Source organism: Vigna umbellata, chromosome 3, assembly GCF_029865625.1.
Source record: "Vigna umbellata cultivar VRB3 chromosome 3, Vumbellata_1.0, whole genome shotgun sequence".
Lineage (NCBI taxonomy): Eukaryota > Viridiplantae > Streptophyta > Magnoliopsida > Fabales > Fabaceae > Vigna > Vigna umbellata.
The window spans coordinates 34,087,558-34,103,406 of NC_142167.1; the positions used below are offsets into that span (position 1 = coordinate 34,087,558).

Below are 15,849 nucleotides of genomic sequence, written 5' to 3' on the forward strand. Positions count from 1 at the left end.
TGGAGCAGATGCTGTCGAGAGAGTCCTTTGGATAGAGGTTGCTGATGTTGCAGAGTAGTCTTCCTAGAAATTTCCTGATTGAACACTTGTAGTGATCAATCCTTTCAACTGTTCAAGTTTAAATTTTCGCTCATTTTATTTGGATGATTGTAATTTAACAATTAAATTACACGTCATATTCTGACTGTTCTCTATATTTGAATGTTGACGTCTTTATTATATATATTGGTTATTATATAATTGGGATGTTACAATGATCATCGCCAAAGAAACATACCCAAACAGCACACAACACAAACAATGCAAGGGTGAGCTAGATATAAAAAGCATGTTATACAATCCAACATGATATGCAAAAGTCACTCATACATGGTAAACTAACATCACAAGACTTGTTACATTAAACCCCGACTTGTTACTTTATAGACCGACTCGTCCGGACCAGAATGATTACCGAGCTATGGCGGGTTATGCACTCGTGGTGGCCTCTACTGCTTTGCAAAGCCATTGCCAATGGGTTCCACCCTACCACCCTCACGAGGTTAGTCCGTTCCGTGCCCTGGAGCATACTGGAAGCCTCCAAGACTAGGACCTCCTGCTACTCCTCACCACATGGATCAATCCTCTCTACTTGAGAATAAAGACCATTGGAGCGTCAGGAAAACCCCCAAGACTGAGCTACCATGAAATCATTCTGTACACCCTAAATCACCACCATGTATCCTCTCCTTGAGGATCATGGAATTACGTCCACCACCATGTATCCTCTCATGAGGATCATGGAATTACGTCCATGAATCATATTGTTACTCCCGAATCACTAGATATCCATTTTATCACAGTAAATCCAACACACCTCATACATTCACATAAATCACTTCACAGTATATATTTTCCAAACCTTGCACGTAATTCAATTCAAGAGAAAATGAATTTAAAATCAAACATTTGCAGAATACTATTTGGACGAGCACTGTTCACCGAGCACAGTGGACGAACGTTACTGAACGAACACTACCTTCCAACCACTAGGCCGAATACTATTTGGACGTACGTTCGTTATCAATCAACAGGCCGAACGCTGTTGGACGAACGTTATCAAATCCTACACTATCAGGCCGAACGCTAAACCATCGAACACCAGTACTAAATTCAATACTTGGACGAACGCGCAACGCTTGGAACCTAAGAATACTACTCAAGGCCAACGCTCAACATTGCTATCCGAACAGGTTTAAACAAGTGACCTATTAAACCTATTTAGTGACCTATTTAAACACCGAACAGCGGAACCCTGCCTAGACTAGGCTCGTTTGCAGTGCGCGGACCAACTTCCGTTCTCGCCGTCGCCACACAGAGCGTAACAGCCACCGTCAAATCTCGCCGTCAGTCAGGTACTTTTCCTTTTCTCTCTCTCTGGTCATCAAAGTTCAAACCCTTTCAATGTTTGCGTTGTCATGTGTAGTGCCTTGCAGTGTCACCACTCACCACCAAATCCCTTTTTCTGTTAAACTCGTAAAGTTAATGCATTTTCTAATTTAATCAATTCAACATTTACAACCAAGAAAAATGGAGTTTACGACAGCTTTGTATAAGCTTCAAACATTGAACATCTTGATAACCAATTACTCCTATACTATATCGTTCTCTCAATCAAACTTATAACCCTTCCTTGCCCTTTGTATCGATCTCACAAAAGCTCTTCTTAAAAATCCTGCACCTTGAACTTGCATACCACTCAACCATAAAATTGATCTATAGCATAACCGAGTCACTAAAATCATTGCTCTGTGTTATTAGTTTATTAAGTGGGAAGGGAACACTGTCCTTCTCATATATAATTGACCCAAATCTTTCTTCTGTAACTATTAAACTAAAAGCCTGCTCATTCTCCTTTAGAAATTTGTTGAAATTCGGGGAGTGCTAGAATAAAATAAAAATAATAACAGTATGCAGATTGAATTTGCTTCGAGAACCACCCCTTTACAATATCTTTCTGTCCGTGGTGTACTTTCCTCTTTTTCTTTGCTTGCAGTAAGATTAAGAGCAAACTTAAATGTTTAAAAGGGTAGGGACACGACCAGATTTATTTTCTTCAAATGCGTTGTTATTTTGTTGTTTGCTGATTTCTAATATTTATTTCTGCAATATTATTTACCTAGTGCCCCACTTATTGGGTAAATGTTTGTTGTTGTCTATATGATATTCATTCAAAGTTCATATTGCTTGATTTTTTGTAACCTTGTTTTCATCCTAATCTTTACAGAGCAACTGGAGTTTGTTCGGTATGTTTTCAATTGAGTAGTGTTATTAATTCGAACTGCCCTCTCACTCATCTCACTGTATGACCCACAAACTACTTGAGCCAACACAAACTTTTAAATGGCTCAGATTCTGCAAAATCTCACCATTTTGTTTCAATAACTTTAGTAGAAAATATCATTTTTTTTTGGAAGCCAAGAATATAAAGCAAAATAAAACAAAATCCAGCTGCTTATGTCTCATCTTTGTCTCCTTTTTGTCTCTGCCATAGATTGACCTGAGGATGGAATACGTCAGCCCAGAAGGACTTCGACTGGATGGTCGCAGACCCATGGAGGTACAGCTATTATTTTTTTCTTGGGCTTTTTTTTTCCTCCTTTTTTCTTCACTTAATATTCATTCCAAAAAAGGTTCCTTTAGATCTTTCAAGAATACTCATGAAGCGTATGAAATGCGGAGTATTAATAAATAATAATATCCTACATGAATTCTTACATAGTCATGAATTACTGAAGCTTTATGTTAATTAGTATATATAAGATCTGCAGATAGTTCTGCATATGGGTTATACATAGATGAGCCATGCCATGGGTAATGGAAATGTGTAAGGGCACATTTTGAACTGCAAAAAAACATATAAACAGATTAGAAGCAGTCAATAACCTTAGTTCTGATAAACATTAAAACCTATCACTTAAAAGCTACAAATGTTGTAGTTTGCCAAATGATAAAAGTAAGAAAATGGAGGGTTCTAACCCTAAGGATGTCTAACCAACCTTTTTTAGTGAGATATATGAACTTGGTCCTATGACAAAATGAGCTAATTGAAAGCAGCATTTTAAGGTCTGGCCTATGGAATTCAGTCCTATTTAACAGCTGTGATTTGGACATGATTTTGGGATTCGACTATTTAAAATGAGGAGATGCAGTTTAGAGGATAAGGTGAAGTTATTACTATTTATTAAAAATTTAGTATTTAAGAGTGTGATAAAATATATGTACATGTATAAGAAACTATGAAGTTATTAAAATCTCAATGACTATTACTGCAGTTTATCCTCTAAAGTGTTATTCCTTCAATGCAGAGGATCTAAATCTATGATTTTATATTTCTTTCTCTACTGATCTTTTGCCTTTAACTTTTTCTCCTCTCTTTATGGTATATTGTAGATGCGACAAATTCGTGCAGAAATTGGTGCTGTATCCAAAGCAGATGGGTAAATGAATTTTAGCTTTTTAGAAAATTAAGTTGTGATATCATTTGAAGCATTTGACCATAAAGTTTTTTTATTTTGAAAACAGTTCTGCCATGTTTGAGATGGGTAATACAAAAGTTATTGCTGCTGTCTATGGCCCTAGAGAGGTACTGTTTAATTATTTACCTTGCTAATGAAAATTGTCTATGTAATTTAAGGATTGTTAACTATCCTTTTTCAGTGTTAGTTGGTTTAGACATTTAAAAAACTTTGATGTTGTAGTTGAGCTTTAGATGATTTGCTGTTTTTCTTTAGTAACTTCTCTGCATTTCAGGTGCAAAATAGAAGCCAAATAACCAACCATGCTCTGGTAGTTTTTTTTTTCTAAGTTATGTTGTCTGTATTTATATGAATTGTAACAAAAACTTAATTGTTGCTTATGTGCAATGTATGTCTATAGGTTCGGTGTGAGTACAGCATGGCTAATTTTAGCACTGGAGATCGCATGAGGAAATCAAAGGGTGACAGGTTTTGCTCATTTACTTGCTTTTGTTTAACTTCCTATTCTTTTTGACCTTTCACTTATTTTTTATATATTCGTAGTTTTATACTTATCAAAATGGTATTGGAGCATAGACTACTAGGATGATAGTGAATGTTGCATTAGTAGAATCTATCTTAAGAGTGCCTTGTAATTTGTAAATTGGACTTTTTGATCTTTTTACTGAGGTAAGAATTTAATAGCAATGGTGGTAATGCATGTTTAGACTTTTAGAGTATAAATTTTGATTATTAATTAGTAATATATATATATATATATATATATATTGCATTTGTTCATGTGATACAGTATAATTTTTTTTTTTAATCTTGCATTCATAATTTTCTATGTAACAACTATCTTGCTATCCACTAACGTATTGTAGTGTTTTTGGGGCTGGCTGCTCTATGCCTTTGATATAGCTGACTACAGGCTCAGCAATGGGTTATGTATCATAAAACAATGAAAAGCTTAACCCCATGCACCCTTTTACTGCCTTTTCTCATTTTTAATCTTTTTTGCAAGCTTTGACTTTTTTGAGTAATCTTTGGCCAAAACTCACTGAATAGTTTTGAATGGCTTAACCATCAATGTTTGCAGATATAAATGTTATCCTGTTTTGCTTTTCCTTCATAGTTTTAATATGGTTCTCATTGTATTCTCTTACAGAAGGATAATAGGATCACTTCTTATTTTTTACTACGTGATTTGAAGTTCTCATTCTACAGGAGATCAACTGAAATTTCCCTGGTTATTCGGCAAACCATGGAAGCATCTATATTGACACATCTATTGCCTCGATCTCAGGTTTTATTACACATTAAGAACTTATTTTGTCATGTGCTTTGCTTTCCCCTAGTCCTCCCTAATGTTTTACTTATTAAATTTGCAGATAGATATATATGTCCAAGTTCTCCAAGCAGATGGAGGTAACTAAGACTTGATAATGGGATCTTGTGATTCTCTTCTGTCATTGCCATTTTATTTTCTCTCTTTACTCATTTAATATGTACATTAATTTTGGGTGATGTTGACATGTCTTTTATAGGAACTAGATCTGCTTATATAAATGCTGCAACTTTGGCCCTTGCCGATGCTGGGATCCCTATGCGTGATCTTGTAACATCCTGCAGTGCCGGATACCTTAACAGCACAAGTCTGCTTGGTATATATCTGTATTTACTCTAAATTTGAACTGGCTAAATACAAGTGTGGTATGTCTGTTTTGTTTCTGTCTACTTCTGATGCACGGCTGCCCTAATTATTAAAGGTTTCTGAATGTGTACAGATTTGAACTATGTAGAAGACAGTGCTGGAGGTCCTGATGTAACCCTAGGAATTCTGCCAAAGTTGGATAAAGTAACACTGCTTCAGGTTAATTCATGTCTTGTTATTTTCTCTGTATCTATTGTGTAGTCAACCAGGTAAATTAGTTCAACAGAAAGGAAAACTTTTTATTGCTCTCTCAGTCATTGGTACTCACGTAGTAAAGAGTCTGGTGGTGTTGAAGCTGTAATTCCTCTTCCTTCAAAAACTGTTCTTGTTATTAGAGATTTTGGAGAGAACAGTAGAGTTTTAACCCTTGATTACTCGAGGGAATAGGTGCATGTTCGGAAATCCCCAAAAGAAGCTTATCTAAGCTCGCCTCAGATTTAACAACTTAATAGTTTGCTGTACACATGAATCTTTTTTCAAATATCAGTTGTTTTTTAATCAACAGATACTTCTTACGAAGGTTCCTGATAGAGTGATTTGCTGTTGTACCCTTTGATGGAGTTATGTTATGACAAATCTTCTTTTTAGTCTGAGTTAATGTTTGATCAAGTGTAACTTAATTTTCACTAGTATCATACTTGGTAACTCTTTATTTGGAATTCCAGTTCAGCATCTTTTACTTTTTTAGTTGCAGATCTTTTGTTGATACTTTAAATTTTGACTGAAGAAATATAGTTGATATATTCTTTCCGCCACCTTATTATAGGATGAAATTCATGTATGGTCCACAAAACAGAGAGGGAGGGTAACTTCATTTGGTGGGGCTGGCATAGATTTTTCCAATGACAGTTTATCAGTCAGTTTATTGCTCCCATTCTTAGATTGATATTATGGAGTTAAATTTGTTTCGAACACGTGCCACTATGTAAAGGCTGGTTGAGATTGTGAACCTTCAAAGTTTTAATCAGAAATTTACTACTATCATTATTATGAAAAGCATGCAATGCTTTTCTTTTCTCATCCAGCTTATTTCATTCGTTCACTCCCTGCCATATTCCGTAGTTTAGAATGGAAAAGCTCCTAGTTTAATTTTATTTGCACTAATTTCTGTTGTTACTGTCTATAGATGGATTCTAAACTACCAATTGACATTTTGGAAAATGTTATGCAACTGGCAATCGAAGGCTGCAAAGCAATAGCAAACTACATTCGAGAAGTAAGAACCTGCTGACACTTTTGTGATTATACTAAGAGGAGTCCAAACAAGTTTTACATTAATTTCACTGCTTAAATCCTGTTTCTTTGTTGGCTGGCAGATTTTGCTGGAGAACACAAAGCAACTGGAGTATCGACGAGGTGTATAGTTTTTATACCAGAAACGATGCTATGATTATTATTACCTGTGGTCACGGTTTTCCAGATTTGTAGGTCCGTTCTTTCAGCATTTGTGCTTTTTTTTGGTTATGGAGGAGAATTCTCTTGTATTTACGTGGAACAATTTTGTTTTTAGCATACGGTGCTGAATAAAACGGAAAATTGTTGTAGAATTCGTTTCTCATTTCTGTCACCTTATCACTATGAATAAAAGGTAGCAAAATTATGATTTATTTTGGGACCACTTTCTGAATTTCCACCAATCCCCCAAAATAAGACGTGTAGAATGGAACTAATGATCTGACACTTCAACGAATGAAGAATTAATGATTGAAGTTAGAATCAAAATAATCAGTGGGTTGGTTGAGTGTGTGTACATGGTGATTGCATCCTCAGAAAAAGCAATGACATCAGTATTGACAATTTAATTGCTAACTAATTTCAATGGTTAGTTTCCTAAATTTCCTTTTTGGGTACGATACAGTTTGATAAAGACAGCTTTGGTGTTAAATGTTTGTATTGCAGTTAAAGTCTTGATATAGCGAGTTAAACTGATTAATTATGTAAATATAAAAAGTAAATAATTTATAGTAATTTCTAAATCCTGGTAAATATAAAGTAGTTTAATTAAGTTAACATTTTTTTATTTCTTTTAAATACGTATGCTAGAGCGGAATACTGAAGTTTTTTGGTAGAGTTGAATACACTAAGTTTGAAACATCACTAATACAGATTTAGAAAAAAAAAGTATTTGAAGTAATAATATTGTATGGAAAAATGTTAATTTTTCTGGGAAAAAATTTTCACAGAAAAAGTTAACCTGAAAGTTAATGATCAAGAGAATTTTAGGATTATTTCTATGGTAAAGGAAAGTATTTTGGTGGTTGAGTTTGTTTTCAACTAATACCAGACTTCATTAAAAAATATATTATAATACTAACTATTTATAAAAATAAGTTTGAAGTTATGAGAATTATGACTGGAGAGTGATATAACGAGAATATAATTGAACACAAAAATTTTACCTCTTAAAAGAAACCACTGGTAAATGATGAAAAAATTAAGATAATTATAAGTGCAGATGAACATATGAAGCTCAGTTGGAAAAAAGTAAATACCGATTCATAGTTTGAATAACCAACCGCAATGTCTCGAATCTCAGCAACTTCAACCTTTTAATGCACAGCCCATCGGTCCCATTTGTACAAAGCAGGAGAAGTGCTATTGCTTTTTGACGCACCACTTTTGACCCACTTTATTGAATACAGACATGAATTCAATTACATCACAGTCAACATCAGAATTCTTGACAATGTCATTCAATTGTAAACATCATTTATAATAAAAATATTGACTTCTAGATTACTTTAAAAGCCATTTATAGCATAATTCAGCCAACTAACCATGAAATAAAAACAGTGATAGTATACAAAATTTATGTGAAGGTTATTGAATTATGCACGTATCACTGTAAAATGGAAAATGCCAAAAAAATGCATGATCACATTGTCCACTAATCACTCGTTTTATCTCTGTCATGAGAGGCAGATCATAGCCGTAACCATCCAATATAAGCAAATTGGAACACCAAAGCTAAATTATCCATGCCGTGGAACATATCATCAAATCCATGGAGAGAATAAACTCGGCACCAACTCAACAAATCTAATGCTTAAAGAAGGAGCATCCATAGCAGAACGGAAGGAACCAACTGACTAATGACCTGGTAACACTTGAAAGCCATTCTCACAAAAAACATAGGCCTCTATAAAGCACTATTCCTAGCCTAAGATCATAACAACATAAAACCTGACACTCCTACTGAACAGCACTATTTCTACAACTAGATGCTGCTACATTGCTGGATGTAGTAGCAGCATTAACTCAGACCCATTTTGTACAATTCCTCAAAGACCACTTCTGTCAAGACCAAGACGGTCACTGCAAAAACTTGATGGCACAACTGATAGCTGCAGCCGACCGGTCCATTCCTCTCCCGGCTTCAAGCTCACCGGTTTCTCTATCACCGCCCCGTCAACACAAAGCATCTGTTTGTACTCTTCATCACCAAAATCTACCATGGATTTTGATTTCTTTTCCCATGGATTCCACACAGCTGAACACACCATAAAAGTTAAGATGAAAAGGACTGATTTTATATTTTCTACAACTCGAAACCTTATCTACGTTTGTATTTTGTTTGTGGAAAAAATTTGCTACTTAGAGCTTACCAACATCAGGGAGACCTTCCTTCCTTATAACAAATGTTCGCTTCTTCTCATGATCTAGCACTGCAATTATGTTTGGAGAGCTAAGATAAACTCGATCCGCCTGCCATGAAGGAAGTATGGATATTAAAAACATCTTCATTAGCCTTCATTGTGTCAAAACCAAAAGACTTTAGTAGTGGATACTGTGTGTGATTGACAAAACTGCAGCATAGGCCAGGAATATAGTGCTCTATTTATCTCAACCTGAAGTAATAGCTTAAATTGCAGCATGGAACTATAAATGTCTACATTTTGTTAACATCAATATAACCTAGAAGGGTTTACCTCAGATTCAAATGTTATTGCATCTCCTTGTTCAGTAAATCGTTCTTTTTTAAAAGGTTGTCTAGGTAGTCCAGGTCTCCAGACCTTCAATCCTTATCTCACTATAAAAATTGTTAATGTGACGTTAATAATGATTGTCAATCTTAAAATAAAATTTCCTGTTCTAAAACAATCAAAAGAGAGGTAGTTCAAGTAAAAATATGTAAACAAGAATCTATATAGGTAACAAGCATTGCAAACAGTAGTTTGCTTCAAATGCTTACAAATTCTATAGGCTGTGTAAGAACTTTGTACTTTCATTACGACTGATCACTTGTTTACATATTTCCCGATAACTGACATGAATAAAACTCATAATTCCAGTATTCGGAGAAGAATCCACCTAATATATAGAGTATCCATGCTAGTTTCAAATGATTAGAGTGTAAGTTGTTATTAGTTTCTAAAGAAGAGAAACAGTCCTCTAAGATCTGCTTGAATGTTAAAATCCCACAATTTAAAGCATTCAGCAAATGCAGAAACTACACGTTTCAGAACAAAAACCAAATATATTTGTCTACTATAAATATTGAACAAGGAAGTACCATTAGTGCTAATAAAACTCCGATCAAGTGTTCAGCAATCAATTTACTATGGAAAAGAAAAATGATGGTTGGACATCATCCCACACACTCAGAAAAGGGAATGCAGACCAAGTACAACAAAGAATTATCCATACCTAATGTCAGAAACCAATAAGTATGTGTGATCCGCGAATGAGAAACTAAATGGCTTGCCATTTATATTCCTGACTCTAGATATCAAAGTCAGGTCCCCATCTGCTGCAAGAGACACCCGAAGACGGAATTCAAAACTGGTACAATTATTAAACAATCGTTAGATTACTACTGCTTGAAATTTACTGCCAAACACAGGAAAAAGTAATATCGAGTGCATATATGCCAGATTCAAATTATCAAACACATGGAGAGTGGATATCCCTGTTATACTGTCACATCATGCTATTCATACCTGTGTGGCCAGCACTTCATATCTTCTTCAGATGATTTTAGCACCAGGTCAATGAAGGATTTCCCACTGGAGTCATTCCCAGGAAGAGGAGGAGGGTTTTCATCAATTGCCCACATTCTATTTCTTGCAAAACCATGCTGCTCCAGCGATCCACAGTTTCCAAACTGTGAAACAAATTCAGCTCAAGATATGTAAGTATGCATGTTACAAGTTATATAAAATGAACGTAAAAAGGAATAAGCTTGCCTGTGGAAAACACATGGGAATTCCTCCTCGAATTGCTTTTGGAGCCTTGAAAATTGCCTACAGATAATGGAAAAGGAAACAAAACAGTTAGTTATTACTACTTGCCTCTTTAAAAAGTATAATTGATTAAAGTTCTGTGTTCCTACAAAAGCATCAGTTAAGAAGTTGGTTTTGCCGTCAAAGTTTTTCATTATACCAGTATTCAACCCCAGTGGTTCCAAAGGACAAAAGCACTACAATGCACCATTCTTCCCTGTTTTTCTCTTGCATCGATGTGATTGATGGACAGCATAGAATACTATGATTCATCAAAATCCAAACTCTTCTTAAATTTATTGATTATTTGGGCCAATGCCCTTCACATGCCAGTTGCAATATAATGCAGATTATCCTAAAATGAAAATGTTCAGAAAGCAAGATTATGAAATATTGACATGTTTTCCTTATCAGCGCTGACAACTAACAAAATTCATATAATTTAAAATGTACAAATTGATTTTCAATCAAAATTGAAAGACATACCTTGCTGCTTGTGAATAGAAGTTCTTCCCCGTGCTCATTCCGCCATGAAGTGACCTGCGCCCCATGTAAGCTTACCTAATTTCGAGAAAAAACAGTTAATCTAAGTAATCGTAGTAATTAAATTACTCAAACTACAAATATCTTTACAGACCAAGTTATCCACATCAAGAATTCGCATTGGATGTCATAGTAAATTTTAAAATCATAACTTTACCAAATGTTAAAACCGACACCAGTTTTGCAATGAACAATTTCTCACCCGTGCCGAAGAACCCCTTGGGGTCCGAAGCAGAACTTGATCAATTCCATTCCAGTCCTTTGTAATTTCAGTTGCTGCTCTATAGTCCCATACGGCTGCAGAATGCCCCATTCAAATTAATGCAGATCCTAAATTTCTTCAGCAAAATCCTATTAAGCTTCTCAAATTCGGAACATGCAAATGCCAGAGGATTGAAGGGGTCTCCACCTCACACCTATACCGTAACAAACACGTGAATTAGCCTCCTCGTCAGTTAAATCCAAAATCCCAACACCCAATTTCACTGAAAATTTCTTCTCACTGGTATGATTCAGATCTACGGAACAATAGACCTATTTAAACAAGAATCTGGAATGTGTGATAGAATTCCACGAAAACTCCAGAAAGCCAAGAGCAGAAACATTACACTGAACATTTAGCAATTGAATACCAATCTACCTGGTACACATCCAAACATGTCCTTAAAACTTGTCAGATTCACAGCAGAAAAAGACAATTAAACACTGAAAAAACATAATAACTATCAGTAAATAAATAAATCACGCACGCATACATACATATACATACACACATACATATATTACAGCTGTAATAAAATTAAAATTTTCTTTAATATAAGCAGAATACAATAACCATAATTTCTTCAGGAAAATTCAAATTAAGGAAGAAAAACCAAACACTAATAAATCTCAAGAGAATACTGAATAATAAATCTCCCATTAACCAAACACTGGTAATAAGTTTACTTACTTCAACAATCCGGAATCAGGAATTCTAAGTCTAAACCGACACCAGGTCTTGGATGCAGAGAGAAGCAGCAGCAGGAGCCAGAATAATGCATGACCTCTGTGAAATGAGTTAAGAAAATTCACACATCCAATGACACGAGGCAGCACATGCTCATCAAGTACATAGATACATACATGACGAAGAAGAAGCGTTCAAAAAGTTGAAAGGTACCCTTTTCTTAGAAGTATGCATTCAAGACCATACTTGCAATTGAATCAAGAAAGTTCAAAACTTTCAACAACCCCAAGATTTGAAAAACCAAAAAAACTACAGCAAATGGTAGGTGGCAATGTTGTGTGAAGGCGAGATAAAACTTTTACAGAAGCTTAAGATAAGGAGCAAAAACCGGTCTTGTAAATTCTGTGTCTGTTGGCTGCTGAAGAGATCTAGTTCTTGGACGTGGAAATACGAAAAGTAAATGTACACATGTACAAACCGTTAAAAAATTTAAACATTTTTTAATGACAATTAAACTACATTAATTTTGTGTACAAGATTTAAAACCAGAATAAAATATACACCATTCCAGTACAGGGTTGAAAGCTACTTTTTCTTTGGACTGTGGTGGACAGAATCAAGAGTCACATACACAACACACAGCACAACACAATCGAAGGTGATGGATGAATCCATCTCAAGATGTAAACCAATAGAAAAAACAAAAAAAAAAAACATTTATGTCTTAAACACAGAACACACAACACAGAGACATCACATCACTTCAGCATACTATTATAAGGGCATGCGTAGATGTTCGGTATTTCTTCCAATGAGGTGTGCAAAATGGATTTGTCACCGCAATCCCGGGCTTATCTTTCAATTTCTCTTTCTTTTTTCTTTTAGCACGGAAACACTGACCATTTTCTTTCTTTTTAATATACTGAGACAGAGCACACAAAAAAAGAAATTAAAATTCCCACAATAAAAATAGGTTTAAAAATAAGATGGTCACTTCTCGCCTTCAAAATTTGCCAAATTGTTTGATCCTGAAGCTTCCTGGGACAAGGTTTGTTCTTTCAGTACATCCTTCATATATCCATTCCTGGACGAGAAGGAGAAGGCGTGGCGGTTGAGGAGGTTGATGTAGAGGGCATAGGCGGTTAAACCCGTCATCCCTAATTTCTCATACTTCCCTTCGGTGTGCAAGTTCAACCTGTCATCCTCGCCCTGCGACGAAGACACTTCCCTAAAGTCCCTCAAAAACCTGTGAATAGCATCGTTCACGTCTTCCACCCTTATGTTAGTGCCCCACACAAAGGTGGGCCTGGCGTCGTCCATGTCGTAGCCATCGCCGCCGTCAGACGAGGCCGCCGCGTCATATGTTGTGGATGTAGGTGTGACGGGAACGCGCCCACCTCCGCCGACGCCTTAGCGGGAGCGCGGCGCGGTTGGGGTGGCTTCGGAGGAGGCGAATCGAGATCAGCGCTCCGACGGAGTGGCGAATGCGGAGGGAGTGGAGGAGCGGCGGCGGCGGCGGCGGCGCCTACTTCCCGGAGAAGAGAAGGTGTTGCTGATGGGGCTGGAAAGGGAGTCGTCGGGGGAAGAAGGACCTATCAGAAAGGAGGTTTGAATAAATTAACAAATCAGAAAATTCGGAAAATGAAAACCGAAAGAAGAGACAGAGAGAGGAGCGGCACGAACCGTTGTTGAAATTCGGAGAAGAATCGGAAGCCATAGATTTGGTTGTCGGAGAAAATCAGATACAGAAGCAAGAGTGAGTGATATAGAAAGGGCGGTAACTCACCCGTCATCCTCACCCTTCATACATCCTTCATATATCCTTCATAGAGGTCGATGTATTCAGGTCAGACTCTGCCACCTGTAAATAAAATGATACGTGAGCATGTCTCCTGTTTAAAAAATTAACGTAAAAGAAAAGGTATTATTATTTAATTATGTTAAATTAGGGATTCAATTATCATTTCTAAAATTAAAAGATTTAATTAAAATGAACCCGTAAATACAAGGACTTTCGAATCTATTAAAAAAAAATATTAGCTGCACTGAATGTTTTGGCCTACATGGAAAGATTCATTTTAATATTGGTAAAAGAAAAGAAAATAGAAGATCATAGGAAAAGGAAAGATTCATTTTAATATTGGTAAAAGAAAAGAAAATAGAAGATCATAGGAAAAGGATTTGTGGCTGTATTCAGCCTTTTGGTTTAAAATGTGAACTTTTAAAATAAAAAAAGTGATGATTAAAATGAAGTTAAAATAGTTTTAAATCAAATTCCAATATATTTACATATTTTTAATATTAAAAAAATTATTTTCGTACATTCTGATTTAAGGATTGAAAGTTATATTTTGTTTTACAAATTTATTGAAAGAATAATTACAAAACAAAGATTTTATATTACTTCAATAACTATAACATTGTTGATGCAATCAATAACCAACATATTTTAAATTATAATGCTGAATTTGGTTCTAGGTAAAATGTTTGGTGGATTACATTATAAACAACGACAAGGCCATTTTCTTTCCTGGCCTAACCTCAATAGTCCAAAGACATTAATGAGTTGCGATAACTAGTCTTCAAATACATCACAGAAAAAGTTAACCTGAAAGTTAATGATCAAGAGAATTTTAGGATTATTTCTATGGTAAAGGAAAGTATTTTGGTGGTTGAGTTTGTTTTCAACTAATACCAGACTTCATTAAAAAATATATTATAATACTAACTGTAACGTCCCAAAAATATACATCATGCATATATAATAAAGAGTCATCATACATAATATAAGAAAGCAGTCAAGAGTAATTTAAGGATTACAGTCATCCTTAGAATAGTGCGGAATTGACAACAAGAGTATTTAGAATTTCTCCATGAAAATCACAGAGAATTTAAAACTTAAAATACACACGAGTTATTCCAAACATTAAGAATTATGAAATAAGACTAGCTAATCTAGGCTGCAGCACTGCCGTCTTCATCAAGAGCTGCTTCCAAAGTATTCTCCTCGCCATCTAGTCCCATCCAAGTGGATGATCATCGCCAAAGAAACATACCCAAACAACACACAACACAAACAATGCAAGGGTGAGCTAGATATAAAAAACATGTTATACAATCCAACATGATATGCAAAAGTCACTCATACATGGTAAACTAACATCACAAGACTTGTTACATTAAACCCCGACTTGTTACTTTATAGACCGACTCGTCCGGACCAGAATGATTACCGAGCTATGGCGGGTTATGCACTCGTGGTGGCCTCTACTGCTTTGCAAAGCCATTGCCAATGGGTTCCACCCTACCACCCTCACGAGGTTAGTCTTTCGCGCCCTGGAGCATACTGGAAGCCTCCAAGACTAGGACCTCCTGCTACTCCTCACCACATGGATCAATCCTCTCTACTTGAGAATGAAAGACCATTGGAGCGTCAGGAAAACCCTCAAGAATGAGCTACCATGAAATCATTCTGTACACCCCAAATCACCACCATATATCCTCTCCTTGAGGATCATGGAATTACGTCCACCACCATGTATCCTCTCATGAGGATCATGGAATTACGTCCCTGAATCATATTGTTACTCCCGAATCACCAGATATCCATTTTATCACAGTAAATCCAACACACCTCATACATTCACATAAATCACTTCACAGTATATATTTTCCAAACCTTGCACGTAATTCAATTCAAGAGAAAATGAATTTAAAATCCAACATTTGCAGAATACTATTTGGACGAGCACTGTTCACCGAGCACAGTGGACGAACGTTACTGAACGAACACTACCTTCCAACCACTAGGCCGAACACTATTTGGACGTACGTTCGTTATCAATCACCAGGCCGAACGCTGTTGGACGAACGTTATCAAATCCTACACTATCAGGCCGAACGCTAAACCATCGAACACCA

General features: G+C 35.9%; 2 protein-coding genes and 2 long non-coding RNA genes across 4 annotated transcripts; 2 read left to right on the plus strand and 2 right to left on the minus strand.

Annotated features, from left to right (window-relative positions):
* Positions 1 to 1,214: 1,214 nt before the first annotated feature.
* On the plus strand, positions 1,215 to 3,627 carry LOC148202338 (uncharacterized). Its single transcript, XR_015784810.1, has 4 exons — positions 1,215 to 1,394; positions 2,534 to 2,599; positions 3,433 to 3,479; positions 3,565 to 3,627. It is a non-coding gene; the product is annotated as an uncharacterized LOC148202338 (long non-coding RNA).
* Positions 3,628 to 3,936: 309 nt separating this feature from the next.
* LOC148202339 (exosome complex component RRP41 homolog) lies at positions 3,937 to 5,601 on the plus strand. The gene is made up of 7 exons (XM_088109599.1): positions 3,937 to 3,986; positions 4,728 to 4,806; positions 4,892 to 4,928; positions 5,048 to 5,164; positions 5,288 to 5,373; positions 5,416 to 5,423; positions 5,487 to 5,601. Exons 1-7 carry the CDS (start codon positions 3,937 to 3,939, stop codon positions 5,599 to 5,601), a joined length of 492 nt encoding a protein of 163 aa, XP_087965725.1.
* Positions 5,602 to 8,159: 2,558 nt separating this feature from the next.
* On the minus strand, positions 8,160 to 9,191 carry LOC148202340 (uncharacterized). The gene is made up of 2 exons (XR_015785039.1): positions 8,820 to 9,191; positions 8,160 to 8,704 (listed from the first exon to the last, which is right to left on the minus strand). It is a non-coding gene; the product is annotated as an uncharacterized LOC148202340 (long non-coding RNA).
* Positions 9,192 to 9,204: 13 nt separating this feature from the next.
* On the minus strand, positions 9,205 to 13,813 carry LOC148202341 (putative glucose-6-phosphate 1-epimerase). Its single transcript, XM_088109600.1, has 8 exons — positions 13,612 to 13,813; positions 12,701 to 13,520; positions 11,182 to 12,027; positions 10,923 to 10,997; positions 10,401 to 10,457; positions 10,155 to 10,318; positions 9,862 to 9,996; positions 9,205 to 9,244 (listed from the first exon to the last, which is right to left on the minus strand). The coding sequence occupies exons 3-8, from the start codon at positions 11,290 to 11,292 to the stop codon at positions 9,205 to 9,207; spliced, it is 582 nt and encodes a 193-aa protein (XP_087965726.1). The 5' UTR covers positions 11,293 to 12,027; positions 12,701 to 13,520; positions 13,612 to 13,813.
* Between the last annotated feature and the right edge of the window lie 2,036 nt (positions 13,814 to 15,849).

Bases quoted from the DNA above. Each gene is read 5' to 3' on its own strand.
- LOC148202339 (XM_088109599.1), top strand. From the start codon at position 3,937: ATGGCTAATTTTAGCACTGGAGATCGCATGAGGAAATCAAAGGGTGAC. The intron at 4,807-4,891 runs GTTTTATTACAC...TTAAATTTGCAG, and splicing joins ATCTATTGCCTCGATCTCAG to ATAGATATATATGTCCAAGT. The intron at 4,929-5,047 runs GTAACTAAGACT...TGTCTTTTATAG, and splicing joins AGTTCTCCAAGCAGATGGAG to GAACTAGATCTGCTTATATA.
- LOC148202341 (XM_088109600.1), bottom strand. From the start codon at position 11,292: ATGGGGCATTCTGCAGCCGTATGGGACTATAGAGCAGCAACTGAAATT. The intron at 10,319-10,400 runs GCAAGCTTATTC...TTTGTTTCACAG, and splicing joins TTCCCATGTGTTTTCCACAG to TTTGGAAACTGTGGATCGCT. The intron at 9,245-9,861 runs GTATGGATAATT...CAATTTTTATAG, and splicing joins TTATTGGTTTCTGACATTAG to TGAGATAAGGATTGAAGGTC.